A 26,335-nucleotide genomic window follows, 5' to 3' on the forward strand; every position below is an offset into this window, starting at 1 on the left:
ATCCATTTGAATGGTAGTTTTTTGCTTTCTTCTACGTCTTTCAGGTTTTGGTTGCCATTTTAAAGCATTTGCGATAATTTTAGCTGAGCAGCCTATTGTTTTCTGCACTTCTTTATATGTTTTTCCCTCTCCAATCAACCTTTTAATCAAGGTATGCTGTTCTTCTGAACAATGTCTGGAACTACCCATTTTCCTCAGAATTTCAGAGAGAAATGCACTGTAACCAGCAAGTACAACATTTGCTGCCTTCCTTCCTTAAATAAGGCAATAATTGCCACCTGTTTTTCAAAGAATGAACGACCTCACTCATTGAACTCCACACTGCTACTATTTTGAACATGCCCCTTTCAATTAGTGATTCAATTACACAGAATCAGCAGCATACATGTCATCACTGTTGGGTTTCTATTACTCTACTACACCTGCTAGTAATTTATTTGCCATGTAGAAATATCATTTCTACCAAAAACTGTGATTGATCAGGTTAGTGATGTCTGACTGCTATTATTTTAAACACAACTGTATATTTATGGAGCAGCTCACTTGGCAGAATATAAATTAGACTTCTTTATTCACAGCAGTTCTTTAGGCTTTTTCTAGAAGGTTTGAATATATTACTACAATCATAGCCTTTATGACTAAGAACAGTATGTTCGAAACGTGTCAATGATTGCCATGAGGTGGATGAATCTGTCCTTACTGGTTATGCTGATGCAGTAAATAAAGACAAAGAACGACACATCTTTAAAGTGAGTGCTGGAACTTTTTTTTTTCTTCTTTTTGTATCCTGAGGTCTTCCCTGTTGTGTTCCGTGCATGCGGGGTGTTCATTAATGAGTGAGCTGGAAATAATACGATATGAACTTTGCAATAATAGCCTTTAATGGCTGATGAAATTGGATTACAAAGCACGGGCATTGCTAAAAGAATATTGATAGCCGCTCGAAAACTGGAAGGTGGAAATTGGTGCAAGTGCCATTATATTTACTCATAAAGGGTCATTTCTTCATCAACGCAGTTGGCAAACAGCAGGGTCAGCCCTGAGCTGTCAATAGTGCCATCTTTTAAAAAACTTTCTACCTCCTCAAGTTTCTTCTTTTCAAAATTCTTCATCTTCTTCAGCAAATCTTTCTGTAAAAAATAAAATAAAACCACAACTAAGGCTGCTGAATGTTATCGCAATGCCCGCTGGCTCCATTGACTATAATGCATGCAGCGGTTTTTGTCCAGCCGAATCTCCGCTGCACCGCATTATAGTCAGTGGCGGCTGGCGGGCATTGCTGTAACATTGGGCAATGCCCAACGTTAGTGTGAAAGAAGCCTAACATTACAAATCTACCGGATGGATTCTGGAGATAAATGTGGGTTACAGATCTGAGACCTGCACCCCTTAGACATTGTGGCTGAGCTATAAAGGGTTATCTCTGGCAGAAGAATGGAGCGGCAGGGTGCATCCTCGGCCTGGCGCTCCATCAGGACAGGAATATAGGAACCCCACCGACCAATTAGTTATCCCCTATCCTGTAGATGGGGGGTAACTTTCATACTTAGCACAACCGCTATAAACATATTACTTTGTACCTGTGATGTCTTCTTGGACATGATGGCGTCTTCATGTTTCTTATGTAGTTCATGTCTCCTGTCGGGCTTCGTTTGGAATCTTGGCTTCAGTCTGACGGGATCATCAGCGCCAAATGAGGGTGAAGCGGTTCTTACAAACGGTTCAATCTCAGGCACAAAGATGAACGGCTTGAAAACTGATCTAGGGGGGAGGGGGGGAAATAGTAATATTGTAAGAGTTTAGCTGCTGTCATCTTTTTACCGTAAAAGCAGCGGCGGCACCGTGAATGTTGTAATTGTTTAATGATTGTTTCCAGTCTTATGTCGCGTGTATTCATTTTAAAATGATCAGCTACACAACTTTCTAATACACTGTACCTTGTGTGTTAAATCCTGAGTGTTAAGATCACCGCTTGCAGGCAGTCGCTGGAAACATGTGGACAGATAGACCAAGACCTTCCTTGCAAGAGCTAGTTTCAGTGTTATGTCTGTCGATGACAGAAATTTAAATCTACTCCAGCTAAAAACTAGCAAAGATCTGAACTCTAGGCCAGTTAAAGGGGTTGTCTCACTTTAGTAAGTGGCCTTTATCATGTAGAGAAAGTGAATACCAGGCACTTACTAATGTATTGCGATTGTCCATGTTGCCTCCTTTGCTGGCTGGATTCATTTTTCCATCACATTATACACTGCTTGTTTCCATGGTTACGACCACCCTGCAATCCATCAGTGGTGGTCGTGTTTAGGAGAAAGTGTCAGCCTCTCTGGTGGACAGGAGGGCACATAGGCTAGTGCTTTTTTCCTGTACTGTGCAAGCACGACCACCGCTGATGGATTGCAGGGTGGTCTAATCATGGAAACGAGCAGTACATAAAGTAATGGAAAAATGAATCCAGCCAGCAAAGAAAGCAATACGGATAATAACAATACATTAGTAAGTGGTTTATAATAACTTTCTTTACATGATAAATGAGACAACCCCTTTAAATAAATTATAGTAAATACAGGTGAAACTCGAAAAATTTGAATATCGTGCAAAGTTAATTTATTACAGTAATACAACTTAAAAGGTGAAACTAATATATGAGACTCATTACATGCAAAGCGAGATATTTCAAGCCTTTATGTATTAGAATTTGGATAATTGTGCCTTTTAATAAGGTTCAGAAGCCATTAGAGCAGGGGTGTCAAACTCAAATTCATCGGGGGCCGCATCAGCAGTTTGGTCACCCTCAAAGGGCCAGTTGTATCTGTAGGATGTATACGGTTGTATACTGTATGGGGGCAGGGGCCACAGGGTGACGTTATACTGTGCGGGGGCAGCCCCAAGGTGACATTATACTGCATGGGGGCAGCCACAAGGAGACGTTATACTGTATGGGGGCAACAGGGAGCAATCTGCACGTGCAGTGCAGATTGCAGGCAGGGCCAGAGCCTCAGAAGACAGACAGCACAACCTTTATTTCTGACACCCCTGCAGATGAGCGTTCCTCCCGGAGCCTGTCCACATCGCAGCTCCCGGCCTGACCTTCAAGCGCTGACTGGGGTCACATAGCATTATACTGATTTATGATGCTATGTAACCCTTACAGTTCTGGAATGTATGCATAGTGCTGCCAGTGTTATCCAACACATTCCAGAACTGTTAGGCCTCTTTCACACGGGCGTCATGTTTTTTGCCCGGATAAGAGCCGGGTGCGTTGCGGGAAAATGCGAAATTTTTCCGCGCGAGTGCAAAACATTGTCATGCGTTTTGCACTCGCGTGAGAAAAATCGCGCATGTTTGGTAGCATGTGATCTGACGTCATCAAAGGTCCTTTAGCCCAAGCCCACAGCTAGCAAAGAACAGACCGGGAACGAACTACGCGAACAAGAGGATAAGGTGAGTTAACTTTTTTATTTTTTTAACCCTTCCAGCACTATTATACTATGTATTCTGTATTCAGAATGCTATTATTTTCCCTTATAACCTAAGGGTTACATAGCATCATAAATCAGTATAATGCTATGTGACCCCAGTCAGCGCTTGCAGGTCAGGCCGGGAGCTGCGATGTGGACAGGCTCCGGGAGGAACGCTCATCTGCAGGGGGCCGTGGGGTCTCTCACTCCTCTTCTCCCATCTTGGCCTGCAATTACTCAGTCTCTGGAGACGGTGTGCTGACTTACTGTGCGCTCCTGTGCTGGCAGGTGGGCGGAGACTTCGATACAGGAGTCGGGAGGAGCGGGCGCCGCCTGCAGGAAGTGATATGTATGGTACTCATATGCACGATGCAGGCTGACATAGATGTAGGAGCGGTCAGCTCGCGGCTAGCATATGACCGCTCCTATTACTGCCCAACCGACATGTCCCTGCTACTTGCCCGCACAGGGCTAAACAACTGTTCAAACTACTTGCCCGGCGCCCGGAACTGCATGTCCCGGGCGTCGGGCGATAGGAATTCCACACCCCTGAAAGTGGAGGTTTCCTGTGTAGAACGGCCGGCGCCGCTAGAGGGCAGACGTTCTCTGGCTTGCAGGCTGCCGCGCATGCGCTGAAGAGGCGGCTTTCTTGTGTAAAAAAAAAAAAAAAAAAAAAAAAAAAAAAAAAAAAAGCGAGAATAAAAGGTGAAGGGCGGCGGCTACGCGGGCCACATGACTAGGTCTGGCGGGCCGGATTCGGCCCGCGGGCCTTGTGTTTGACACCCGTGCATTAGAGGAAAGCAACCAGACAGCACCCTATTGAGATTACATGCATCTCCCACCATCTCCCCTTCCTTTTACTGGCTTGTATCTTGCTGCAGTCATGTCTAAGACTGCGTTACTTTCATATTTGGACTTGTATTTTCATGTTTTTTATATGCACACTTGTACAGCATTATAAAAGTCAATGAGATTACATTTGCAATAGTTTTATGAAAGTTCTCATTATTTCCTATAGGACAGCAAAAAGTTCACTTTCACGTGGCAGTATTTTGTATCCAAAACCAGGAGTCTAACCAACACAGTGAAAAAGTAAATTGGAAAGATTTGTAACTCTTCTATATTTTGGACCGACTCCTGGTTTTATCCAACATATGCAAACGTGAATTAAGTCTTATGGCGGATTTAACAGCCCGATTGTCGGGCAGATTATCGGAGACGAACGTTTCTAGGAAAGTCCCCTTGTTCATCGGGTGAAACTGTTGTTCGTGCAGGCGCCTAAATTATCATTTGTGGGCAGCAGATGGTGGTGCCTCTGGACTCTGCAGAAACAATGCAGCTGTATGAGCAATCGCAATAGCGATCCCTCATCCTCATACTGTGGAGGTGATCCCTGCATGCAAATGTAGCGCTTCACCCCCACTGAACGAGCAGCCGCTTAGTTTGGTGCTTCTACATACTGATGACCTACCTGGCCGGGTCTGGGGTTCCGGTGAAAAAGTGACAGCATGGCTGGCTTGGATCTTGTGGCAGAATTGAAACCATGCTCCCAGTTGTCATAAATCCACCCTCCATGTTAATGCCGCTTGGCTTGTCTGATAGAATTTCCATCATGGTTTCAGCTGTCATGTTTCCTAAAAGACAGACACATTACTTGTAAGACAGCAGGAACTTTGTCTAGTCTCCTGGATGTAACGATAAATACTCCAGCGTTTATGATGCAAAAGAATAGGTATTTATTGCTGCTGCACTCTTTCCTGCACGCCTATTTCCCAGGACATCCACCTACCAAGCGGCACCAGTTTGATGAAGGCCAGAGAGTGGCCGAAACGTCACATGTATTATACAGCCGCAATATCCAATAAATACCTATTCTTTTGCATCATAAACGCTGGAGTATTTATCATTACTTTAAGACTGGGTAGGAACCCGACTTCAAGCAGCAAGCACGGCAGAGTGCCACGAAGTTTTACTAATATATATATAGTCTCCTGGATGTCACTTGTTGGGTGATGTCACATGGTATTATTATACCAGTATTCACATCTGAAATGATATCGGCCTATAGTGTGAGCCTAAGGCCCCTTACAGACGAGCGTGAGCGGAATAGTTCCGGATGCGTTGCCGATGCATTCAGTGAAAAATGCGTGATTTCGCAAGCAAGTTTATTCAGTTTTGTATGCGATTGCGTTCAGTTTTTTTGGCGCGGGTGCAATGCGATTTAATGCGTTTTTCACGCAAACTAAAGGTTTACAAACAACATCTCTTAGCAACCATCAGTGGAAAAACGCATCGCATCCACACTCGCTTGCGGATGCGATGCGATTTTCCCGCAGCCCCATTCACTTCTATGGGGCCAGCGTTGTGTGAAAATCACAGAATATAGAACATGCTGCGTTTTTTTCACGCAACGCACAAGTGATGCGTGAAAAACAACGCTCATGTACACAGACCCATTGAAAGGAATGGATCCGGATTCAGTGCGGGCGCAATGCGTTCCCATCACGCATTGCACCTGCGCGGAATACTCGCTCGTCTGCAAGGGGCCTAAGAGTGAGTACATCATATGCGATCATACCCTTACTATCCCCTTTAGGGCTCATGCACAGGTCCGCAAAACATAGATCACAATTTGCGGAACGGGACGCCCAAATTAGAAATGCCTATCCTTGTCCGCAAGACAGATAAGAATAGGACATGCTTTTTTTTTTCACGGCCCCACACAACAGAGAAACGCGGCTCGGATGCGGAACCAAACAACGTTCGTGTGCATGAGCCCTTACAGTGGGTAAGAGGGAAACATCCAAATGTGATGCATTATACTCCAGTTTATGTGGTTGTATGTCACCTACCACAAATACAGACTTATAGGAAAATGTATTATCAGAAAACACTATCGTGGAACTCGCCTTTGTATTTCCTGAGCAGTTTGTATCCTTCACAAAATCTATCCCCAGAAGATGAAGATCTGGATGGGTTGAAATAGGAATACACAGCTGCAAAGTTAAAGTCTTTTCTTCCGTCCCACCAGCCTTTAGTTCTAGCATATTCCCTCATAGCAGGGTGCTCGCGATCAATTTTGCTGGTGATGGACAAGTTGTTGGATATATTCTTTATACCTTCTGTTAAAAAAAAAAAAAAAGAGAGATTCCACATATGCATTCAGGCGGAGGCATTTTGGGGGAGTAAATAAAGTTTCATTAAAACGCATCTGAACCGAACCAGAGTTTGGGAAATGTTTTTTTTTACAGTAGAAATTGATTTATGAAGTTATTATGCGAAGTCTCGCGAAGTAATAACTTCGGCTCATAGGAGTCAATACATTCTAATACTGTACGGAGCGCCGTACAGTATTCAAACTAAGTATTATGCAAATCGACTTTGGATGTTTCATCCGAAGTCGATTCGCTCATCCCTAAAAATGACATTTACAAAATGATGCCAACATAAAGTAGACATATGGGGAATGTTAAGTAATAAATATTTTATCACTTTCTGTTTTAAAAGCAGAGAAATTGAAATTGAGGAAATTGTGAATTTTTCAAAACTTTTGCTAAATTTGGGATTTTTTTCATAAATAAAGGTGAAATATATTGCTCAAATTCACCACTATCATGAAGTACAATGTGTCACGAGAAAACAGTCTCAGAATGGCTTGGATAAGTAAAAGTGTTCCAAAGTTATTACCACATAACGTGACATGTTAGATTTTCAAAATTCTGTCTGGTCACGAAGGTGCAAAATGGCCCGGTCTTTAAGGGGTTAAAGGGAATCTGTCACCACAATTTTGGACTATTATCTGCAGTAATACATGAGTATTTTCCTTCTGCCCTCCTGTCAGCACTAAAAACGACAGCGCGGTAATTGGTGGAAGGCATTAGGAAAATCTGAAGTCCTTATCTGCAACATTGCTCATGTAGTACAGCAAGTAATAATAGTCCAAGGTCGTTGTGACATATTCGCTTTAAGCCGGAGTCCTCTTGGTCATGCCAGTGACCGGATTCTACACTTGCTGTGACGCCCAAATTAAAGAGGACCTTTCACCGCTCCTGACAGGCCTGTTTTAATAGCTTCATGCATTCCCCATGTAATAACACTTCTGGAACATCTATCCTCATGGCTCTATGTTGTGCTGTTCCTTTATTATTTCTACTAGAAGTTATGAATGAATTGCTAGCAGTCTGCAGTAAGGCCCCTTACAGACCAGCGTGTGTCGCGCTGAGAGTCCGCAGCGCAGCTCCCGTCCTGACCTCCCTAGCACTGCCGGAGTCACATAGCATTATACTGATTTATGATGCTATGTAACCCTCACAGTTCTGGAATGTATTAGATGACACTGTCAGTGTTATTCAATACATTCCAGAACTGTAAGGGTTACATAGCATTATAAATCAATATAATGCTATGTGACCCCATCAGTGCTGAAAGCTCAGGCCGGGAGCTGCGCTGCGGACTCGACGCTCATCTGCAAGGGGCCTAAGGGTACAGAGGGGTGGTAACCAGTTGTGGGTGTGTCCCTGCACATTCTGAAAATGGCAGCACTGATTGGATAGAGTCAGCCTGTGCAGGTACACCCCCCAACTGGTTACCTCCCCTCTGTACCCTTACTGCAGACTGACAGCAATTCATTCATAACTTCTAATAGAAATAATAAAGTAATAGCACAACATAAAGTCATAAGAATAGATGCTCCAGAAGTGTTTTTACATGGGGAATGCATGAAGCTAATAAAACAGGCCTGTCAGGGGTGGTGAAAGGTCCTCTTTAAGTGCAGTGTTGGAAATGGCATACAACAATTACAAACACAGAGACCCACCTATTTTGGGGCATCATATACATTCCCCTAAAGGACATAAACTAGAAGGAAAAGTAAAAAGGCCCCTGTGCATGTTTATTTAAAGAGAAGTCACTTCTCTCCTATGGTTAACAGAGAATGAAAACTTGTCACCTATCCATAATAAGTGTGTGATCACTGGGGAGGTCTGACCACTGGAACCCCAACTGATCACGAGAATGGGGAGCCCAAGTTCCCGAGTTCAGCATGTGTGCAGCTGCTTCATTACAAGTCTATGGGACTGACAGAGGTGGCAGAGGCCAGCTTCTCTTTAGCAGTCCAAAAGACTCTGAATGGAGCATCAACTTGCATGCTGAACTGGGGGACTTGGGATCCCCATACTAATGATTATTAAGGGTCAGATCCCCAGCGATCACACACTTATCACCTATCCTGTGGATAGGTGATGTTATTATGCTACTTCTGCATATGAGTTAAAACTATCTGTTAGTCTGTTCTGGCAGAGGAACAGCCTACCGGAGGTCATCGTATCTGGCAAAGCCGGATAGGGCCCGAGCACTGGTAGACCACATTGACTATAATGGGACCCGGCCTGTTTCCGGCATTATTGCTGGATAAAAACTAATGCAGGCACTGTTTTTTTGTCTGACTGATTCCTGGCACTCGTGTCCGATCTCTTCCGGGTCCCATTATAGTCAAAGGGTCCTGGCGGTGCTCCGGCTGTTTGTGGCCTATGCTGGATATGATGGACTCCAGCAGGGTGTTCCTCTACCAGAAGAGCTTGGCCGAATTTTTTAGTGCTAGTGTCAAACTATCCTAATGTAATTGTAAAACATCTTTAACACGTGGTAATTTTATCTCTATCACCTTTCGATAAGTAAAGGTCCCTTTAGCGTTCCTTCCCGACAATCGCCTGCTCGTTAGTGGAGGAGACCACTGCTATTACATGCAGCAATCACCTCCACAGTATAGGGAGGAGCAATCGCTATGCCATCACGCTTCCTCATACTGACCCATTTGCCGGCAGCAGATGGTGTTTACACAGCACAATCTGCCGCTAGTAAATGATAATTTTTGTGTGTGCACAAACGATCGAATCGCTAGTTTTTCCGGTAATCGGTGGTACATTTACACCTATTTACTTCTTCTCGTTAGCGATTATCCTTGGGATTCTTGGCCCATGTAAAGGGCCTCTGAGAGAGAAAATGAGTGAGAGGTAAGGGATAACATTACCGTCTACTTTCTCCGCCGCCCAGTACTGGCCCGCCGTTTCCAGTATCCATGCCTCCTTCCTGTCCGCTATCAGGAAGCTGTTGTGATAAGTGAAGGACATCGGACTCTCCATGCAGTTACCACCTTGACCATATTTTTCTAACAAGCCAATGATCACGTCCAATGCTCCATGAGCGGTGTCTGCTCTCTCCAAACCTAGCCTGGAGACAACACAGATTCTTCACAAAAAAACCTTCATCCACCGATTCTGATATTAAAACTAAACCGTTTACTTTTCCAACCTGACGAAATCCATGCCCAGAAGTGCCTCCTTATCATCAATTTCTTCTTTCCCCCAAACAGCTTCATTTCCAATACACACACCAAATTCATTCGCTCCCATTTCAGCGCCCCATAACCAGGATGGGCGACTTAAAACCACCGCGTGGGTCTTCTCTGCTTGTTCAATTTCAATGTAGGTGCACTTGGAACAAAAGTCAAAAGATACACAAGTCAATAAGCAAGGTGCGCAGATTAGATATGTGTTCCACTTTGAGTGTATAATGGCCCTTATGTCAGCGCTTTCCTGGCTGCCCCGTGTCTGCGCAGGCGTTGGACGAGATCTGAACCGTTCCGCTGCCTGCACAGAAGACGCTGCCACCATCTTGGCTGCGATGGAAGGGGCTGCAGCGTCTCTGGTGCCTTCTAACCTGAGATGAAGTAAGAGAAACGACTCCACTTGGGCTACTTTCACACTTGCGGCAGAGTGATCTAGAAAGCAGTTCCGTCGCCGGATCAGGCAATCTGCATGCAAACGGACAGCATTTGTAGACGCATCCGGATCCGTCTTATAAATGCATTGCAAGAACAGATCTGTCTCTCCGTATGTTATCCAGAGAAACCGATCCGTTATATATTTTTTTCACATTTTTACCGGTCTGTGCATGCGCACACCAGAAGGACGGATCCAGCATTGCGGTATTTTTAATGCCGTCCGGCACTAATACATTTCAATGTAAATGAATTCTAGCAACTGATCCGGAATTTTGGACTGAGATAATACCGCAGCATGGTTCGGTATTTCCTCCGTCCAAAACTCTGTTCAGTGACTGAACTGAAGACATCCTGATGCATCCTGAACGGATTGCTCTCCATTCAGAATGCATGGGGATGAAACTGATCAATTCTTTTCCGATATTGAGCCCCTAGGACGGAACTCAGCGCCGGAAAAGTAAAACGCTAGTGTGAAAGTACCTGTAGTGGCACATTATGTGCTGTTAAGAAGTGGCCAACCCCTTTAACTCTTGCGTATTGACTTTCATTCACGTAACCTATTCCTTACACATTAATGAGTGGAGGGGGGCTCCATGCCCAGACGGCTTTAAATATCTTATCCATGTCCTACCCCCCAACATCTGCTCCTATACACTTTAGACTGTCAGCCCATTCCAACACCAAGGTCGCATCAGCTGTAAAGTGTTCATGTCTATGTATCTGCATCACTTTTTATAGCATTTAGGCATTTTTATTGCACATAAATCATATGACCAGCAAAGTATGCTCCTACCTGTAGTGTCTCTCCTGGTTCATGTGACTGTCCGGGGAAATACACAATCTCCTGTACTTCATCACTCGGCCTGTCAGAATTTTTTCCAAAGATGATTCTGTTGCCAACTGTTGCAGGTGGAAGAGCAACGAAGGTGTCACAGGAGCAGGGTTCCATATTGTCCCTACGGTCTAAAGATATGAAAAAGTCATAGCTGCACGTGGATCCAAATTGCTGTAGTTTAAAGGGGTTATCCGAGAGTATAAAAATGTCCCCCAACACGCCGGCCCCATGGGGAGAAGCAGCAGCTGGGACCAGGAGTGGCGCAGTGTAAGTATATTCAGTGTGGGGGCCCAGAATATTGGGGGACATTTTTATACTCTCAGATAACCCCTTTAAGCCCTTGCTAACGTTCCTCTCCCTGACCGTTAACAGGTGGTAACCAATACAGCAGAGTACAGTCACTGAGCAACTAAAAGGGTTGACATTTTGGAATGTTGGTCACATAAAGTTCAAAAACTATCATGTACTTGGAACTTCAAGGGTTTTTATATCAGTGGTCTATCCTAAGGCCTGTTTCAGACGAGCAAGTCCTGTGCGGGAATCACCTTCCGTGTGGGAGCGTAATCCCCCGTTATGGCCACTGCTGGTTTCTCAGAAGCGCATGGCATTAGACTGATTTATAATGCTGTGTGTCTCTGTATGACCTTGCTTCTACAGAATCATAGTGACAGTATAATTCTGTAGCAGTAAGGTTATGCAGAGACACACAGCATTATAAATCAGTCTAATGCCATGCACTTCTGAGAAACAAGCAGTGGCCATAACGGGGAATCACATGGACCATCCGCGGGGCTATTGTCCTGCACTCATAAAATCATATGAGTGCAGGACAATAGCCCCGCGGGCGGCCCGACGTGCACAGCATCATTGTAATCTATGATGCTGTGCGGTCCCGTGCGCACGATTAATGCCGCTCCGGGACATATTGCCCGCTCACGGACCGTATATCTCGGAGGGCATACGGTCGTGTGCAAGGGCCCTAACCCTGGGTTCACACCTGAGCGTTTCTGAGACGCGCGTAAAACGCGCGTATTTGTCGCGCGTTTTTATGCACATTTTTGCAATAGTAAACGCGCGTTTGTGTGATTGACTGCAGTGTTGTCCAATGAGTCTATGGGCCAAAACGCGCGACAAACGCCCCCAAAAAAGCTCAAGAACTTGTTTATGCGTCGGGCGTTTTACAGCGCGTTCAAACGCGCTGTAAAACGCTCAAGTGTGAACCAGGGCCATAGGGAAGCATTGGTTTTCACGTGTTGAGCGTTTTACAGCGCGTTCAAACGCTCATGTGTGAACTTAGGGATAAGTCATGAATATCAGATTGGAGGAGGTCCAACACCCCACAGAAGTAGTTGCCAGATGTACACAGCTCCATGTACTGTGCTTTGGATGCAACTACTGCAGAACAGCTGGTTTGCCAGGAAATTTGGACCCCAGCCAGTCTGGTACTGATTACCTATCCTAAGGGTAGGCCATCAATTTAATAAATCCCAGAGAACCCCTTTAATACCGGCATTGTATTTTCGCTGTAAGCCACCAGACCAGTTTTGCTGCAGATTACAGTGAGAATTCTGCTTACTGTACATTACAATACGTGTGAATAGGGTTTGGAAAATGCCGTAGATGTGTTCTGCAGATATCCAAAGAAGTCTAAGCAGGTAAGACATGAGATCCACAGCAGAAATATTCTGGCGCATTTGAAGCTACGCTTAATCTTTTTCAGCACCAGTTTTGTCTTTTGCAGCTTTTCCCCCCCAAAAGGCTGATCACATAGGCTCACATCCATATTCTGCATGTTCTGTAAATGCAATAGTGCTAATAAAACAAGATTATAAATCTTCAAATGAGACACTGTACATTAGACTGCTTGTTTTTTATATATTACTCCACTTTAGACAATCCCTCCTTGTTAGAAGGGTCCCTTGGCATCAAGCTGATCAACCAGTGTCCCCCCCGCTGGAACCCCAAACATTCTGCTGGCATCTGTGGAAGAGCCTGGCAGCAGTACAGTTCCCATTCAAATCAATGGGTTGGTTGTGTAATGCAAGACTCCTCCTGACTGAGCGATGCTCTGTTACCCTTCTCTAAATTGGCCAAGAAATGAGGCTCCTGAACAGAGGACCCCTTTTTTTTTTTAAAGGGGACCTAAACCTATGCTGAAACCACGAAGGAGCAGCAGCGCTTCCCAGAGAGCTCAGCACCTTCAGGTTTTATCGGATCTGCACGGCTTTTCTATGCATTCAGTGTACAGATCTATAGAAAGTATACAGGATCCATCCTCCACGTGCTGGAAAAGCAAACCTGAAGATGCAGAACAGTGAGAAGCGCTGCTGCAACCTTGTGATTTCAGCAAAGGCCGAGTTCCCCTTTAACTCAATTTTCATCTACCATTTCAGGGTAAATGAAAATGGATTCCGAACCCGAACAACCACTTTAAATATACGTAACACACTACATTTTCACTTTCTCTAATACATTAACTTTCTTCTTTGCTCACTCCTGCCATCTGCTGGTCTATTATAACACTCTATTCCGCAAAGGAGCTCTTTCCTGCCACCTGCTGGCCTATTAGGACACTTTACTGCACAAAAAAGATGTCTATTAGGCCTCATGCACACGGACGTTTTTTTTGCGGTCCGCAAAAACTGTTTCCGTTGTTCCGTGATCCGTGTCCGTTTTTTCTTCCGTGGGTCTTCCTTAATTTTTGGAGGATCCACGGACATTAAAAATGAAAAAAAAATCTAAGTCAAGTTTGCCTTTGAACTGATAGGAAAAAACGGATCACGGACACGGATCACGGATGCGGATGACAATCTTGTGTGCAGCCGTGATTTTTCACGGACCCATTGACTTGAATGGGTCCGTGAAAAAAATAGGACAGGTCCTATTTTTTTCACGGACTGGAAACACGGATCACGGACGCAGATGCCAAACAGAGCATTTTCCGATTTTTCCACGGACCCGTTGAAAGTCAATGGGTCCGCGGAAGAAAACGGAACAACGGCCGCGGATGCACACAACGGTCGTGTGCATGAGGCCTTAGGCTGGGTTCAGACGGGCGTGACGGATTGGCTCAGGATGCGTTCAGGGTGCGATCAGTGAAACTCGCACTATTTTGCAAGCAAGTTCAGTCAGTTTTGGCTGCAATTGCGTTTAGTTGCTCAGTTTTTTCCGCGCGGGTGCAATGCGTTTTGATGCGTTTTTCACGCGCGTGATAAAAAACTGAAGGTTTACAAACAACATCTCTTAGCAACCATCAGTGAAAAACGCATCGCACCCGCACTTGCTTGCGGATGCAATGTGTTATTAACGCATCCCCATTCATTTCCATGGGGCCTGTCCTGCGTTACAAACGCAGAATATAGAACATGCTGCGATTTTAAAGCATTGCAGAACTGATGCGTGAAAAAAAACGCTCATGTACACAGCCCCATTGAAATGAATGGTGCCGGATTCAGTGCGGGTGCAACGCGTTCACCTACCGCATTGCACCCGCGCGGAAATCTCGCCCGTGTGAACTCAGCCTTAACGTTTTACTCAAGATAACCACAAATAAACCAAAAGCAGCAGCTTAAGGCCTCTTGCACACGAACGTGTGCGCCCCGTGGCCGTGCTGCGGCCCGCAAATTACAGGCTGCAATGCACGAACACCCACCGTGGGGCAGCCGCAGCGGATCGCCATCCGTATCTTTTGCGGATCCGTTTTTCGAGGACCGCAAAATACTGAAAAAGCCATACGGTCGTGTGCAAGAGGCCTAAGGCCTGTTTCAGACGAGCGTGTCCTGTGCAGTAATCACACTTTGTGGGTGAGCGTCATTTCCCATTACGGGCGCACAGGATCGCAGGCATTGTACCGATTTATAATGCGGTGCGTCTCTGCAAGGCCTTACTGCTACAGAACTAAATGAACTACTAAAGGGGTATTCTAGTATCATCTATTCACAGGATAGGGGAGAACTATAAGACCACTGGGACCCCCATCGATTACGAGACCCCCATTCCCCACGGGGCCTCCCATAAACCAGGTTCAGTGTGCAAACTGCTGCTCCCTTCACCTCTGTGGAGCTGCTGAGCATTGTAGTCCGCTATCTCCAGCAGTCCCATGTGAATGTAGTGAAGATGAATGAAGTGGCAGTGCACATTCTTGACCTACCGCTGCTCCATTCGTTTTAAGGAGCCCTGCAGGGTACGGGTCCCCATTCTTGTGATCGGTGGGGGCCCCAGCAGTTATATCCCCACTGATGTAACAGTTATCCTGTGGCTAGGTTATATGACTTGAAATAGCTAGAACATTTCTGCACTGCTGTGTGCATATATAGCTCTGCTGCAGACATGGTATACACACACAGCTCTGCAGCATACATGGTATACACACACAGCTCTGCTGCATACATGGTATACACACACAGCTCTGCTATATACATGGTATACACACACAGCTCTGCTGCAGACATGGTATACACACACAGCTCTGCAGCATACATGGTATACACACACAGCTCTGCTGCAGACATGGTATACACACACAGCTCTGCTGCAGACATGGTATACACACACAGCTCTGCTATATACATGGTACACACACACAGCTCTGCTGCATACATGGTACACACACACAGCTCTGCTGCAGACATGGTATACACACACAGCTCTGCTGCATACATGGTACACACACACACACACAGCTCTGCTGCATACATGGTACACACACACACAGCTCTGCTGCATACATGGTACACACACACACACAGCTCTGCTGCATACATGGTACACACACACACACAGCTCTGCTGCATACATGGTATACACACACACAGCTCTGCTGCATACATGGTATACACACACAGCTCTGCTGCATACATGGTATACACACACACAGCTCTGCTGCAGACATGGTATACACACACACAGCTCTGCTGCATACATGGTATACACACACAGCTCTGCTGCATACATGGTGTATACACACACACAGCTCTGCTGCAGACATGGTATACACACACACAGCTCTGCTGCAGACATGGTATACACACACAGCTCTGCTATATACATGGTATACACACACAGCTCTGCTATATACATGGCATACACACACAGCTCTGCTATATACATGGTATACACACACAGCTCTGCTATATACATGGTACACACACAGCACGGCTGCATACATGGTATACACACACAGCTCTGCTGCATACATGGTATACACACACAGCTCTGCTGCATACATGGTATACACACACAGCTCTGCTGCATACATGGTATACACACACACAGCTCTGCTGCAGACATGGTATACACACACACAGCTCTGCTGCATACATGGTATACACACACAGCTCTGCTGCATACATGGTATACACACACACAGCTCTGCTGCAGACATGGTATACACACACACAGCTCTGCTGCAGACATGGTATACACACACAGCTCTGCTATATACATGGTATACACACACAGCTCTGCTATATACATGGCATACACACACAGCTCTGCTATATACATGGTATACACACACAGCTCTGCTATATACATGGTACACACACAGCACGGCTGCATACATGGTATACACACACAGCTCTGCTGCATACATGGTATACACACACAGCTCTGCTGCATACATGGTATACACACACAGCTCTGCTGCATACATGGTATACACACACAGCTCTGCTGCATACATGGTATACACACACAGCTCTGCTGCATACATGGTATACACACACAGCTCTGCTGCATACATGGTACACACACACAGCTCTGCTGCATACATGGTACACACACACACACACAGCTCTGCTGCATACATGGTACACACACACACAGCTCTGCTGCATACATGGTACACACACACACACACAGCTCTGCTGCATACATGGTACGTACACACACACACACACAGCTCTGCTGCATACATGGTACACACGCACAGCTCTGCTGCATACATGGTACACACCCAACTCTGCTACATGCATACATTACACATTACAAACACAACTCTCATGTACACACACAGCTCTTATAGTGCAGTGTCACCAACCGGTGTGTCCAGCATATCATTGCATTATGAAGGTTTCATGGCATGCTGGGACATGTAGTTTCACAACAGCTGGAGAGCCACAGGTTGCAGACCACCGCTGCACAGTGGCGCCCCCTGCCTGCAGCCACAAAGCCTCCTTCCAGATGAAATAAAGACCTTACTTCGCAAGTCCTGACACTTCACATAATCAAGCAAAGCCCACGGATCGACTCCTCCCACACATGTGACTTGTTCACATGGGCATGACGTCATCAAAGGTCCTTTAGCTTATTGGGCGCTAGCAAAGACTAAAAACAACAGCCCCGAGACTGACTCCTCCCATTAAAGCGACCTATCACGGAGCCGTGACGTCATCAAAGGTCCTCTATCCCATTAGGCGCTGCCAAAGACTGAAAACAACGGCCACGAGCCGGACTCCTCCTATAAAAGTGACCTATCACAGGAGTGTGACGTCATCGAAGGTCCTCTATCCCACGAGGAGCTAGCAAAGACTAAAAACAACAGCCCCCGACACTGACTCCTCCCATTATTGCGACCTATCACAGGGCCGTGACGTCATCAAAGGTCCTTCAGCGGGCTGGGAGGTAGCTTCTACGCCACAGCGGAGGAGTTTGTGTGTCGTTGTCGCCGTTAGAGCGACGCGAAGAGCTCCCGTGTGCGCGCCGAGGACCGGGCCTCCTCCGGGGGAGAGGTAGTCACCATGGGGAAGTCATTTGCCAACTTCATGTGTAAGAAGGATTTCCATCCTGCCTCCAAGTCCAACATAAAGAAGGTGAGAAGCGAGAACTGTCTGCGGATGTGTCAGGACGGGGCTGATGTGGATCCACTAACCCCCAGCCCCCCCCCAGAAAAATAAATAAAAATAATATATATATATATATATATATATATATATATATATATATATATATATGGGTTAAAAATAAGGCACTTCCTGTTTTGTGGGCTTTTAGCCAATCAGCTCCTCGGGAAAGGATCATATGATCTACACTCGCAGGCACAGTACATAGTGGACTGTTCACTTCTGTCAGGATAGCTGATCAGTGGGGGGCGACACCCGGGACCCCTCCGATCAGGCAGCCTCCTCCTAGGCCAGTGACGTCATGCTCATCAGTCTCATGGCCTAGGTGCTGCTCAGTCTCTGGGCTGCAATACCACACACAGCCACTATACAATGGACGGCGCTGTGCTTGGTATGCTGTGAGGTGGCCGCAGTGCTCACAGGAGCGCTGTGGCCTTTTCAAATAGCTGATTGGCGGGGGTGCTGAGAGTCGGACCCCCACCGATCTCAGATAGCGGGGGTGCTGAGAGTCGGACCCCCACCGATCTCAGATAGCGGGGGTGCTGAGAGTCGGACCCCCACCGATCTCAGATAGCGGGGGTGCTGAGAGTCGGACCCCCACCGATCTCAGATAGCGGAGGTGCTGAGAGTCGGACCCCCACCGATCAGATAGCGGGGGTGCTGAGAGTCGGACCCCCACCGATCAGGTATTGATGACCTGTCCTGAGGACAGGGGCATCAGTATTTTTCTCCTGGAAACCGCTTTAAAGGGTCCATTGAGCTCCGCTGGTGTTTGTCATAGGACAGATCCAGGACTCCATTATTTAGGCCTTTCTGCTTCTGTGATGGAAAAACGGAAATACGAAAAGAGCCTTATCCTGCTGACTGTTTGAGTGGGATCATGCACCTCAACGGGACCAGGGAATGCGTTATGTATTGGGGCACTCCTATTTGTTGTTGCCCCCCTTTAGTTTGGCAGAGTGGGTGGGCAGTGTGGTGTAAAGTTGGCACAGCTGATGCTGTCAAGATGTCGCCCTGATGTTCTAGTCCAGTGTTTCCCAAATAGTGTGCCTCCAGCTGTTGCAAAACTACAACTCCCAGCATGCCCGCACAGCTTAAGGCTGTCCAGGCATGCTGGGAGTTGTAGTTTTGCAACAGCTGGAGGCACACTGGTTGGGAAACACTGGTCTAGTCAGTCGTCTGTCTTAGGCCTCATGCACACTAACATATTTTCATTCCTTTTCCATTCATTTCCATGGGTCTGCAAAAAAAAACTGAAGTTACTCCGTGTGCATTCTGTTTCCGTATTTCTGTTCCGCAAAAAAAACAGAACATGTCCTATTAGGGCTCATGCACACGAACGTGTTTTTCTTTCCGCTTCCGTTCCCTTTTAGTTTCCCTCTAGTAACAGGCTCAGTATTTTTACGGTTTCCCTGACGGCCCCTTATCGCTGACTTCCTAAACACTATTATAGCTCAAAATATTACTGATAAGAATGTGGCTTAAATACGTTTTTATGACCATTTAGCGAGAAGGGTTAGGCACAAAGTGCAAGTACCATTCGCACAGCATGACAAACGGCTAACCATTTTTAATAAAGACCAATAAAAAAATTATTTTTAGCCCAAAATGATTAAAATACAGTCCTAAAATAAATTGCCTCTGAAAGTGTACATGGTGTTTAAAGGGTTTGGACAACTTCATATAATATTTTATTTTTATTTTTTTTTAAATACCCCACCACCCAGCGTTATTTGAAAAATGATGGGGGTGGACAACTACTTTAATTCAGTGCATTCTGCAGATATAAGCGGAGTACAGCATTAAAGGGTTTCTGTCACCCCACAACAGTCATTATTATTTTTTTTGGGCTAGTTACATTCCTTATAGCGCGATATATGAGAATATAATCTTGTCACTTACTTTGATGCGGCCGTTTCTTGAGAAAATGAAGTTTTATAATATGTAAATCCGGTCTCTACCAGCAAGTAGGGCGTCTACTTGCTGGTAGCCGCCGCAGAAAACCGCCCCCTCGTCGTGTTGATTGACAGGGCCAGCCGTGATCTCCTCCTCCGGCCGGCCCTGTCAGTATTTCAAAAATCGCGCGCCTCTGTTCATTCGGCGCAGGCGCTCTGAGATGAGGAGGCTCGTCTCCTCAGAACTCCCTCAGTGCGCCTGCGCAGATGACGTCTTCTCTTTCGGTGACGTCATCGGCGCAGGCGCACTGAGGGAGTTCTGAGGAGACGAGCCTCCTCATCTCAGAGCGCCTGCGCCGAATCAACACAGGCGCGCGATTTTTGAAATACTGACAGGGCCGGCCGGAGGAGGAGATCACGGCTGGCCCTGTCAATCAACACGACGAGGGGGCGGTTTTCTGCGGCGGCTACCAGCAAGTAGACGCCCTACTTGCTGGTAGAGACCGGATTTGCATATTATAAAACTTAGTTTTCTCAAGAAACGGCCGCATGAAAGTAAGTGACAAGATTATATTCTCCTATATCGCGCTATAAGAAATGTAACTATCAAAAAAAAAAAATGACTGTTGTGGGGTGACAGAAGCCCTTTAACCTTCTGAACAGTGTGTATGCTGTATCCACATCACCTTTATGTGAGAGATGCCGATTTATGGGCATTTGTTGCCCCTTGCCTTATTTTTTTGTGTAACATTTCAGGAGCCTCCAGTGGTTGAAGTGGATGGGTCGCCCATGGGATGTTGGCGTAGGATAAATAATACAGCAGTACTTACCTAGTATATCCAGCACCACCAGCCTTGTTCTCCCCGCGGAGCTCTCTTTATTCAGCTGCAGCCGTGACCTCACATCGACAACACAACTGCTGCAGCCAATCACTGCGGTGTCAGTATGCAATACAGCAGTGTATTACAGTCCCTCCAAGGGTACATGCACACGACAGTTGTTTTTATCGGTCCGCAAAACAGGGTTCCGTTGTTCCGTGATCCGTTTTTGTTTCCGTGTGTCTTCCTTGATTTTTGGAGGATCACCAGACACGAAGGATAGTGAAAAAAAAATCTAAGTCAAGTTTGCCTTGCAAATGATAGGGAAAAAAACGGACACGGATCACGGACGCGGATAACCATCTTGTGTGCATCCATGTTTTTTCACGGACCCGTTGACTTGAATGGGTCCGCGAACCGTTGTCCGTGAAAAAAATAGGACAGGTCATATTTTTTTGACGGACTGAAAACACGGATCACAGACGCGGATGACAAACGGTGCATTATCCGACTTTTCAAAGGACCCATTGAAAGTCAATGGGTCTGCAGAAAATCACGGAAAACGGAACAACGGACACGGAACACAACAACGGTCGTGTGCATGAGGCCTAAGTGTTCTCTATATCCCTAGATCAGCGATGTCAAACCCATGGCCCTCCAGCAGTTTAAAAAAACACAGTTCCAGCATGCCCTAATGGCTGTAGGCTGTCTATGATGGAAGTTGTAGTTTTGCCACAGCTGGAGGGCCATGAATTTGACATGTGTTCTAGAGGGTAACGTGGTGCAGTAGCCGGATTCCTGTCTAGCTCATGAGGAAAAAGATCACATGTTCTGCGTTACAATTGTTAGTTGTTCCTGTTTTATCGGCAGGTATGGATGGCCGAGCAGAAAATAACATATGATAAGAAAAAACAAGAAGATTCAATGCAACAATACTTAAAGGAACAGGAGTCCTACAACAACCGGTGAGTTACAGCCGACCCATCCCCCATCTAGCAGCCTCTGATCTGACACCCAGTGGTATAGAATAGTCTTCATGACTTATGCAGACTTTTTTTTTTGGGGGTATTAAGGCTCCATTCAGACGTCCATAGTGCATTGCGGATCCGCAATACACCCGGCCGGCTCCCCCATAGAAATGCCTATTCTTGTCCGCAATTGCAGACAAGAATAGGACATGCTCTATTCTCTTGCGGAGCTGCGGACCGGAAGATCGGGCCGCGCTCCGGAAATACGGATGCCGAGAGCACATATGTGAATGAATGGGTCCGCACCCGTTCCGGATAATTGCGGAACGGACCCTTTCTACAGACGTCTGAATGGAGCCTAAGACTTCGTTCAGAATTAAGACACGTGCTAGACTAAGATGTATCAACTCTGTTAAGAGGCAGAGGCGTCCAATTCTATGCCCGGTTCTTTATATGAAATCTGCCACACACCTCCCTCATTCCAGTGATTGTTTTTTTTTTTTGTTTGTTTTTTTTTTAAAGCATTACAATGAAATGAAAAACAAAGATCCAAATTTCTGTTCAAGACATTGCGACATTTGTATGCCAGTACATGCTTTGGTAAATTCCCCTCTTGGTGTAAATGGAAGTTGTGGCAATGAAGGGATATGCTATTAGTATATGTTGGTGCTGTATATGACTGCAATCTTAATTTTTTTTTTATTTTTTTTTAAAGGAAGTCCATACAGACTTCTGCCCGTCACCTCTCCTGGCGTGTGTTTTTTTTTTTTTTTTTTTTTTTCTCCCATTATTTATCCAATTTTTTTTTTCCCCCCATGAAACAGCAATGCTCGATCATGTTGCAGAGGTTCTTCAAGAATAACTTTTAATCGTACATCCCCACGTGCCTGAAAAGTCCACTGCATTTTTGCCTCAGAAATGACATTGGAAAGTATGAAATCCAATGCATCGACATGCTTCACATTTCAAATCTGGACCGCAATTCTGATGCTTTGTTTTTTTGAGGTTTTTTTTTGTGCAGCGTCTGGATGATCTTTCTTAACCTCTCATCCATTTTGCTGGTAGTGTACAACGCTGCATGAAAGCTGCACCGCCAGATCTGCAGCATTTCGGTCACTTGTGGACATGGCCTTGGGGTGTGGACACGCAGCAGCTACAGCCCGGCAGAGGTGCGGGATGAACACCAAGCTGACGTCTAATTTTACCACAAGTCAACTCCGTTGTCAGATGATTGTCCGATCGTTTTTTGCAGCAGTTTTAAATGGCAGAAAATGCAAAAAATGGTGACAATGTGTATGAGGCCGATCATATAGATTATAATGGGCACCAGCTGTATATACCAGTATTCACTGCAGGGGGTAATATCTAGGCTTATAAAACTTTCATGAACGCGTACGACTTTCTGACTTTGTTTCTTTCCAATTTACAGATTACTGCTAGGGGATGAAAAAGTGAAACATGGACTTACTTTTATGTATGAAGCACCTCCAGGGGCAGAGAAAGGTATGCAGCTCCTCATGTGCCATTGGTCACCGTTTTCTCTGATTTTACACAATGACTTGCAGGATTCCCTGTGACGAGTACATGATGTGGATTCCTACAACTGGGACCACCACTGATCATGAGAATGGGGGCCCATATGCTACCCCCCCCCGAACTGACCAGCAGGTCAGGCATGGCCACTACTGGCTATCTCCGGCAGTCCCATAGAGGTGAATGCAGCGACATGCCTGAAATGCCACTATTAATTTCGGTGGGCTGTGCATGGTATGGGGGCACCCATTTATTGTGATCAGTGGGAATCCCAGCAGTAGGACCTCCACCAATCTAATGGGAATACCCCTCTCATTGAAATAATTTAATAAAAACAAGTAAAAATAATAAAAAAATAAATAATTTCATAAAAACAAGTACAATATTCATGAGCTTAACCATTGACAGACTGGTACAGAGGGGGAAGAGGACCCTGCCTGTGAGGGCTGACGATCTACAAGGGAAGTCTGGATGACACCGCAGGTGCTCATACAGTATGGCAATGGCGTCAGGGCTATTGTATGTTGTAGACTTTTCTGAAGAGGTGGGTTTCCAGGTTGCTTTTGAAGGTTTTCCATGGTGGTGGAGAGTTTGATGTGTTGGAGTATCTGGTTCCTGAGTATGGAGGATGCGTGGAAGAAATCTTGGAGATAAGGGGGGCAAATAAGAGAACAGTGAAAGGAGGTCGTGTGAGGATTGGGATTACATCTGAGATTTGTGGATGGGCTTGTATGTTATTGTTACCTTTTTCCTACTGGTGATCTATCCTTTGTATAGATCATCAGCATCTGATCGGCGGGGGTCCGTGTGTCCGTGTTGCATCCGTGTTTTACTGACACGGAACAGCTGAAAAATAATTTTCAAAGCATCTCTTCTTAATGATCTGTGAAACACGGATGCAACATGGATGGCATCTGTTTTGCATCCGTGGTTTTCACAGACCCATAGACTATAATGGACGTGATGGACGGACAAAATAGAGCATGCATCCATACTGAAAACACGGACCAACGGACAGTGCTAAAACACTTATGTCTGAATACACATTAAAATGAATGGGGACATGTGCTGTCCGTGGAGAACACGTACAGCACATGTCTGTGAATGAGGCTTTAGACGGGAGGATTTTGAAAGGCCTGTATAACTCTCAAACAACTGGCAGGTTTTTGATTAGGGAGGGTGTTCCTCATAGAACGAGGAGTCCTGATTTAGATACTGGATCCGCTCCACAATTGGGTAGTGCTTCTCACAAGCGGTGTACTGAATCTTTACTTTGTCAAAACTGAGAGAGCTAGGTTAAAGGGCATCTGTCAGCAGTTTTGTACCTATGAAACTGGCTGACCTGTTGCATGTGCACTTGGCAGCGGAAGGCATCTGTGTTGGTCCCATGTTCATATGTGCCCGCATTACTGAGAAAAATGATATTTTAATATATGCAAATAAGCCTCTAGGAGCAACGGGGGCGTTGCAGTTACTCCTAGAGGTTCTGCTCTCTCTTCCTCTGCACTTTGACAGGGTCAGCCAGTGAAAACATCACACCTGGCAGAAAGCTGAATTGTGAATGCAGCTCTTGACAACAGCACAAAATGCAACTCGTGATCAGTACGAGCTGACTAATCCATAGTGTAAAAACTTCAGGTTTCTGTACAAGTCTGTCCATAAACTGCACCATTTCATACGATGGTTTATGTAGACCTTGAAGACTGATGCAGTGCAGTTATTGTATGGGGGGCAGCCTGGCAGTTGTTTTCAGAGAAAACTATGGGGTCAGTAAAGTTGCAGAGACAAAAACGTGCACCTAATGACTACTACTGTAATGCATAGAACTGACATTTCTGTAAATCTAATTTTATATATATATATTTTTTTTTTCTTTCCATTCCTGACTCCTCAATCAAGAAATAAAAGAGGTAACTACTATAAAGAGAGAAACCTGCATGCTTGGTCTGTATTCTAGAGATTTAAATAAATTGTAATATTAGAAATGTTACTGCATGTAATTCTGAGAAAAGGCTAAGGGCGCCATACCCAGCTTAGCTGGATATTGCCCCTTACCACCAGACCCCTTTGTCTATGAGAACTGGACGGTTTCTCGGTTTCTGGCTTGGGTGCGGGAGCAGCCTGTCAGATAGCTTTAGCATATAAAAAAACTGCCCCATGATAGGTGTCCTATCTTGATGTGATGTGAGGAGTCCCCCCTCCCCCCTTCACTCTGCAGAATCTGCTGTGTTTGCTCTCGCTACACTTACACCCAGATTGTGTGAGTCTACCCCCAGTAGCTTGTCCTGTCTGTTTTCCTCTTCATCTACACTCTGATACTGTACAACCTATGTAGTCTGCCCCCTCTGAAGACTTGGATGCTTTCTTTCTCTCCACTCTCTAATCAGCCTTGCACAACCCCTTCCCACACGTTTTCTAATGGTGGAGTTCTACAGCCTGATATTCAGGCAGATTAGTGGGGACTAACATTCCTGCGAACACCCCTTCCCGACATTCTGCCAGTCTAAAGGTGCAGCCGATCACCCGATAAACTGTGGTCAGTGTTGGCATGTAAATCATTGTTTCTGGGCAGCAGAGTGTGCTGATTAAACAGCACCCTGCTTCCCGGAAACAATGCAGCTGTGGAGGGGATTTACATGCAGCACTTCCTTCCCGAAAACTGGCTGCACATTGAGTGGGGGGGGACGCTTCCTTCTGGATAATTGGCTGCTCCTCTGTATGTGTAAATCCACCTTAAAACTCCGCTATTATGAGGGAGAGGTAAGGCACAGACAGGCAACAGCCAGAAGCAGTGTGCTATTGGAAGTATATGTACAGAAGTTGCACAGACTATACAACAGCCAATGGCGTGACTTGTTTATTTATTTATCGTTTTGCATTGTGGAAGTAAATGAAACATGACAAATATTACAAAGGTGTCCATAGCTTTAAAATAGTTGTCCACTCTTTTACAAGTGATAGGCTATCCTCAAAACCAAACGGCTTAATCCACTGTGTGGTGGACGGAGCCGTGTACTGCACCACTGCTGCCGTTCCCTTCAATGTGGCAGTAACCAGCTCCGTACACTACGCAACGGAGGATAAGCCATCACTTGTAAAGGCGTGGTGGACAATCCCTTTAAATCAAAGATTTAGGCTATGGTTGGTATAATCTGATTGTTTGGATGGACGGAGCATACATTTGTATGACTTGTACCACCGGTTA

General features: G+C 45.6%; 2 protein-coding genes across 3 annotated transcripts in view; one reads left to right on the forward strand and one right to left on the reverse strand.

Annotated features, from left to right (window-relative positions):
* Positions 1–862: 862 nt before the first annotated feature.
* On the reverse strand, positions 863–17,423 carry SCRN3 (secernin 3). Of its 2 annotated transcripts, none has more exons than XM_044302596.1 (8): positions 17,276–17,423; positions 11,033–11,202; positions 9,768–9,949; positions 9,487–9,686; positions 6,368–6,580; positions 4,930–5,092; positions 1,581–1,761; positions 863–1,130 (listed from the first exon to the last, which is right to left on the reverse strand). In XM_044302596.1, exons 1-8 carry the CDS (start codon positions 17,364–17,366, stop codon positions 984–986), a joined length of 1,347 nt encoding a protein of 448 aa, XP_044158531.1. In that variant the 5' UTR covers positions 17,367–17,423; the 3' UTR covers positions 863–983. The 2 variants fall into 2 exon arrangements, with proteins under 2 accessions (XP_044158531.1, XP_044158533.1); XM_044302598.1 differs by lacking the exon at positions 17,276–17,423 and adding an exon at positions 17,115–17,268.
* A 155-nt stretch (positions 17,424–17,578) lies between these two features.
* Positions 17,579–26,335, forward strand: part of CIR1 (corepressor interacting with RBPJ, CIR1) — a 34,709-nt gene continuing 25,952 nt past the window's right edge. Inside the window, 4 exon segments of the mRNA XM_044302599.1 lie at positions 17,579–17,886; positions 21,500–21,594; positions 23,027–23,100; positions 25,030–25,040. Of these exon segments, the coding sequence (XP_044158534.1) occupies positions 17,815–17,886; positions 21,500–21,594; positions 23,027–23,100; positions 25,030–25,040 (252 nt within the window). The 5' untranslated portion in view covers positions 17,579–17,814.

This window comes from Bufo gargarizans, chromosome 8 (assembly GCF_014858855.1).
Source record: "Bufo gargarizans isolate SCDJY-AF-19 chromosome 8, ASM1485885v1, whole genome shotgun sequence".
In the NCBI taxonomy this organism is placed as follows: Eukaryota; Metazoa; Chordata; class Amphibia; order Anura; family Bufonidae; genus Bufo; species Bufo gargarizans.

Excerpts from the sequence above, each read along its gene's own strand:
- SCRN3 (XM_044302596.1), bottom strand. The coding sequence starts at position 17,366 with ATGACGTCATGCCCATGTGAACAAGTCACATGTGTGGGAGGAGTCGAT. Across the intron at positions 11,203-17,275 it reads GAAGTGTCAGGACTTGCGAA|ACCGTAGGGACAATATGGAA; the intron begins GTAAGGTCTTTA and ends TCATATCTTTAG. Across the intron at positions 6,581-9,486 it reads GGCGGCGGAGAAAGTAGACG|AAGGTATAAAGAATATATCC; the intron begins GTAATGTTATCC and ends TTTTTTTAACAG.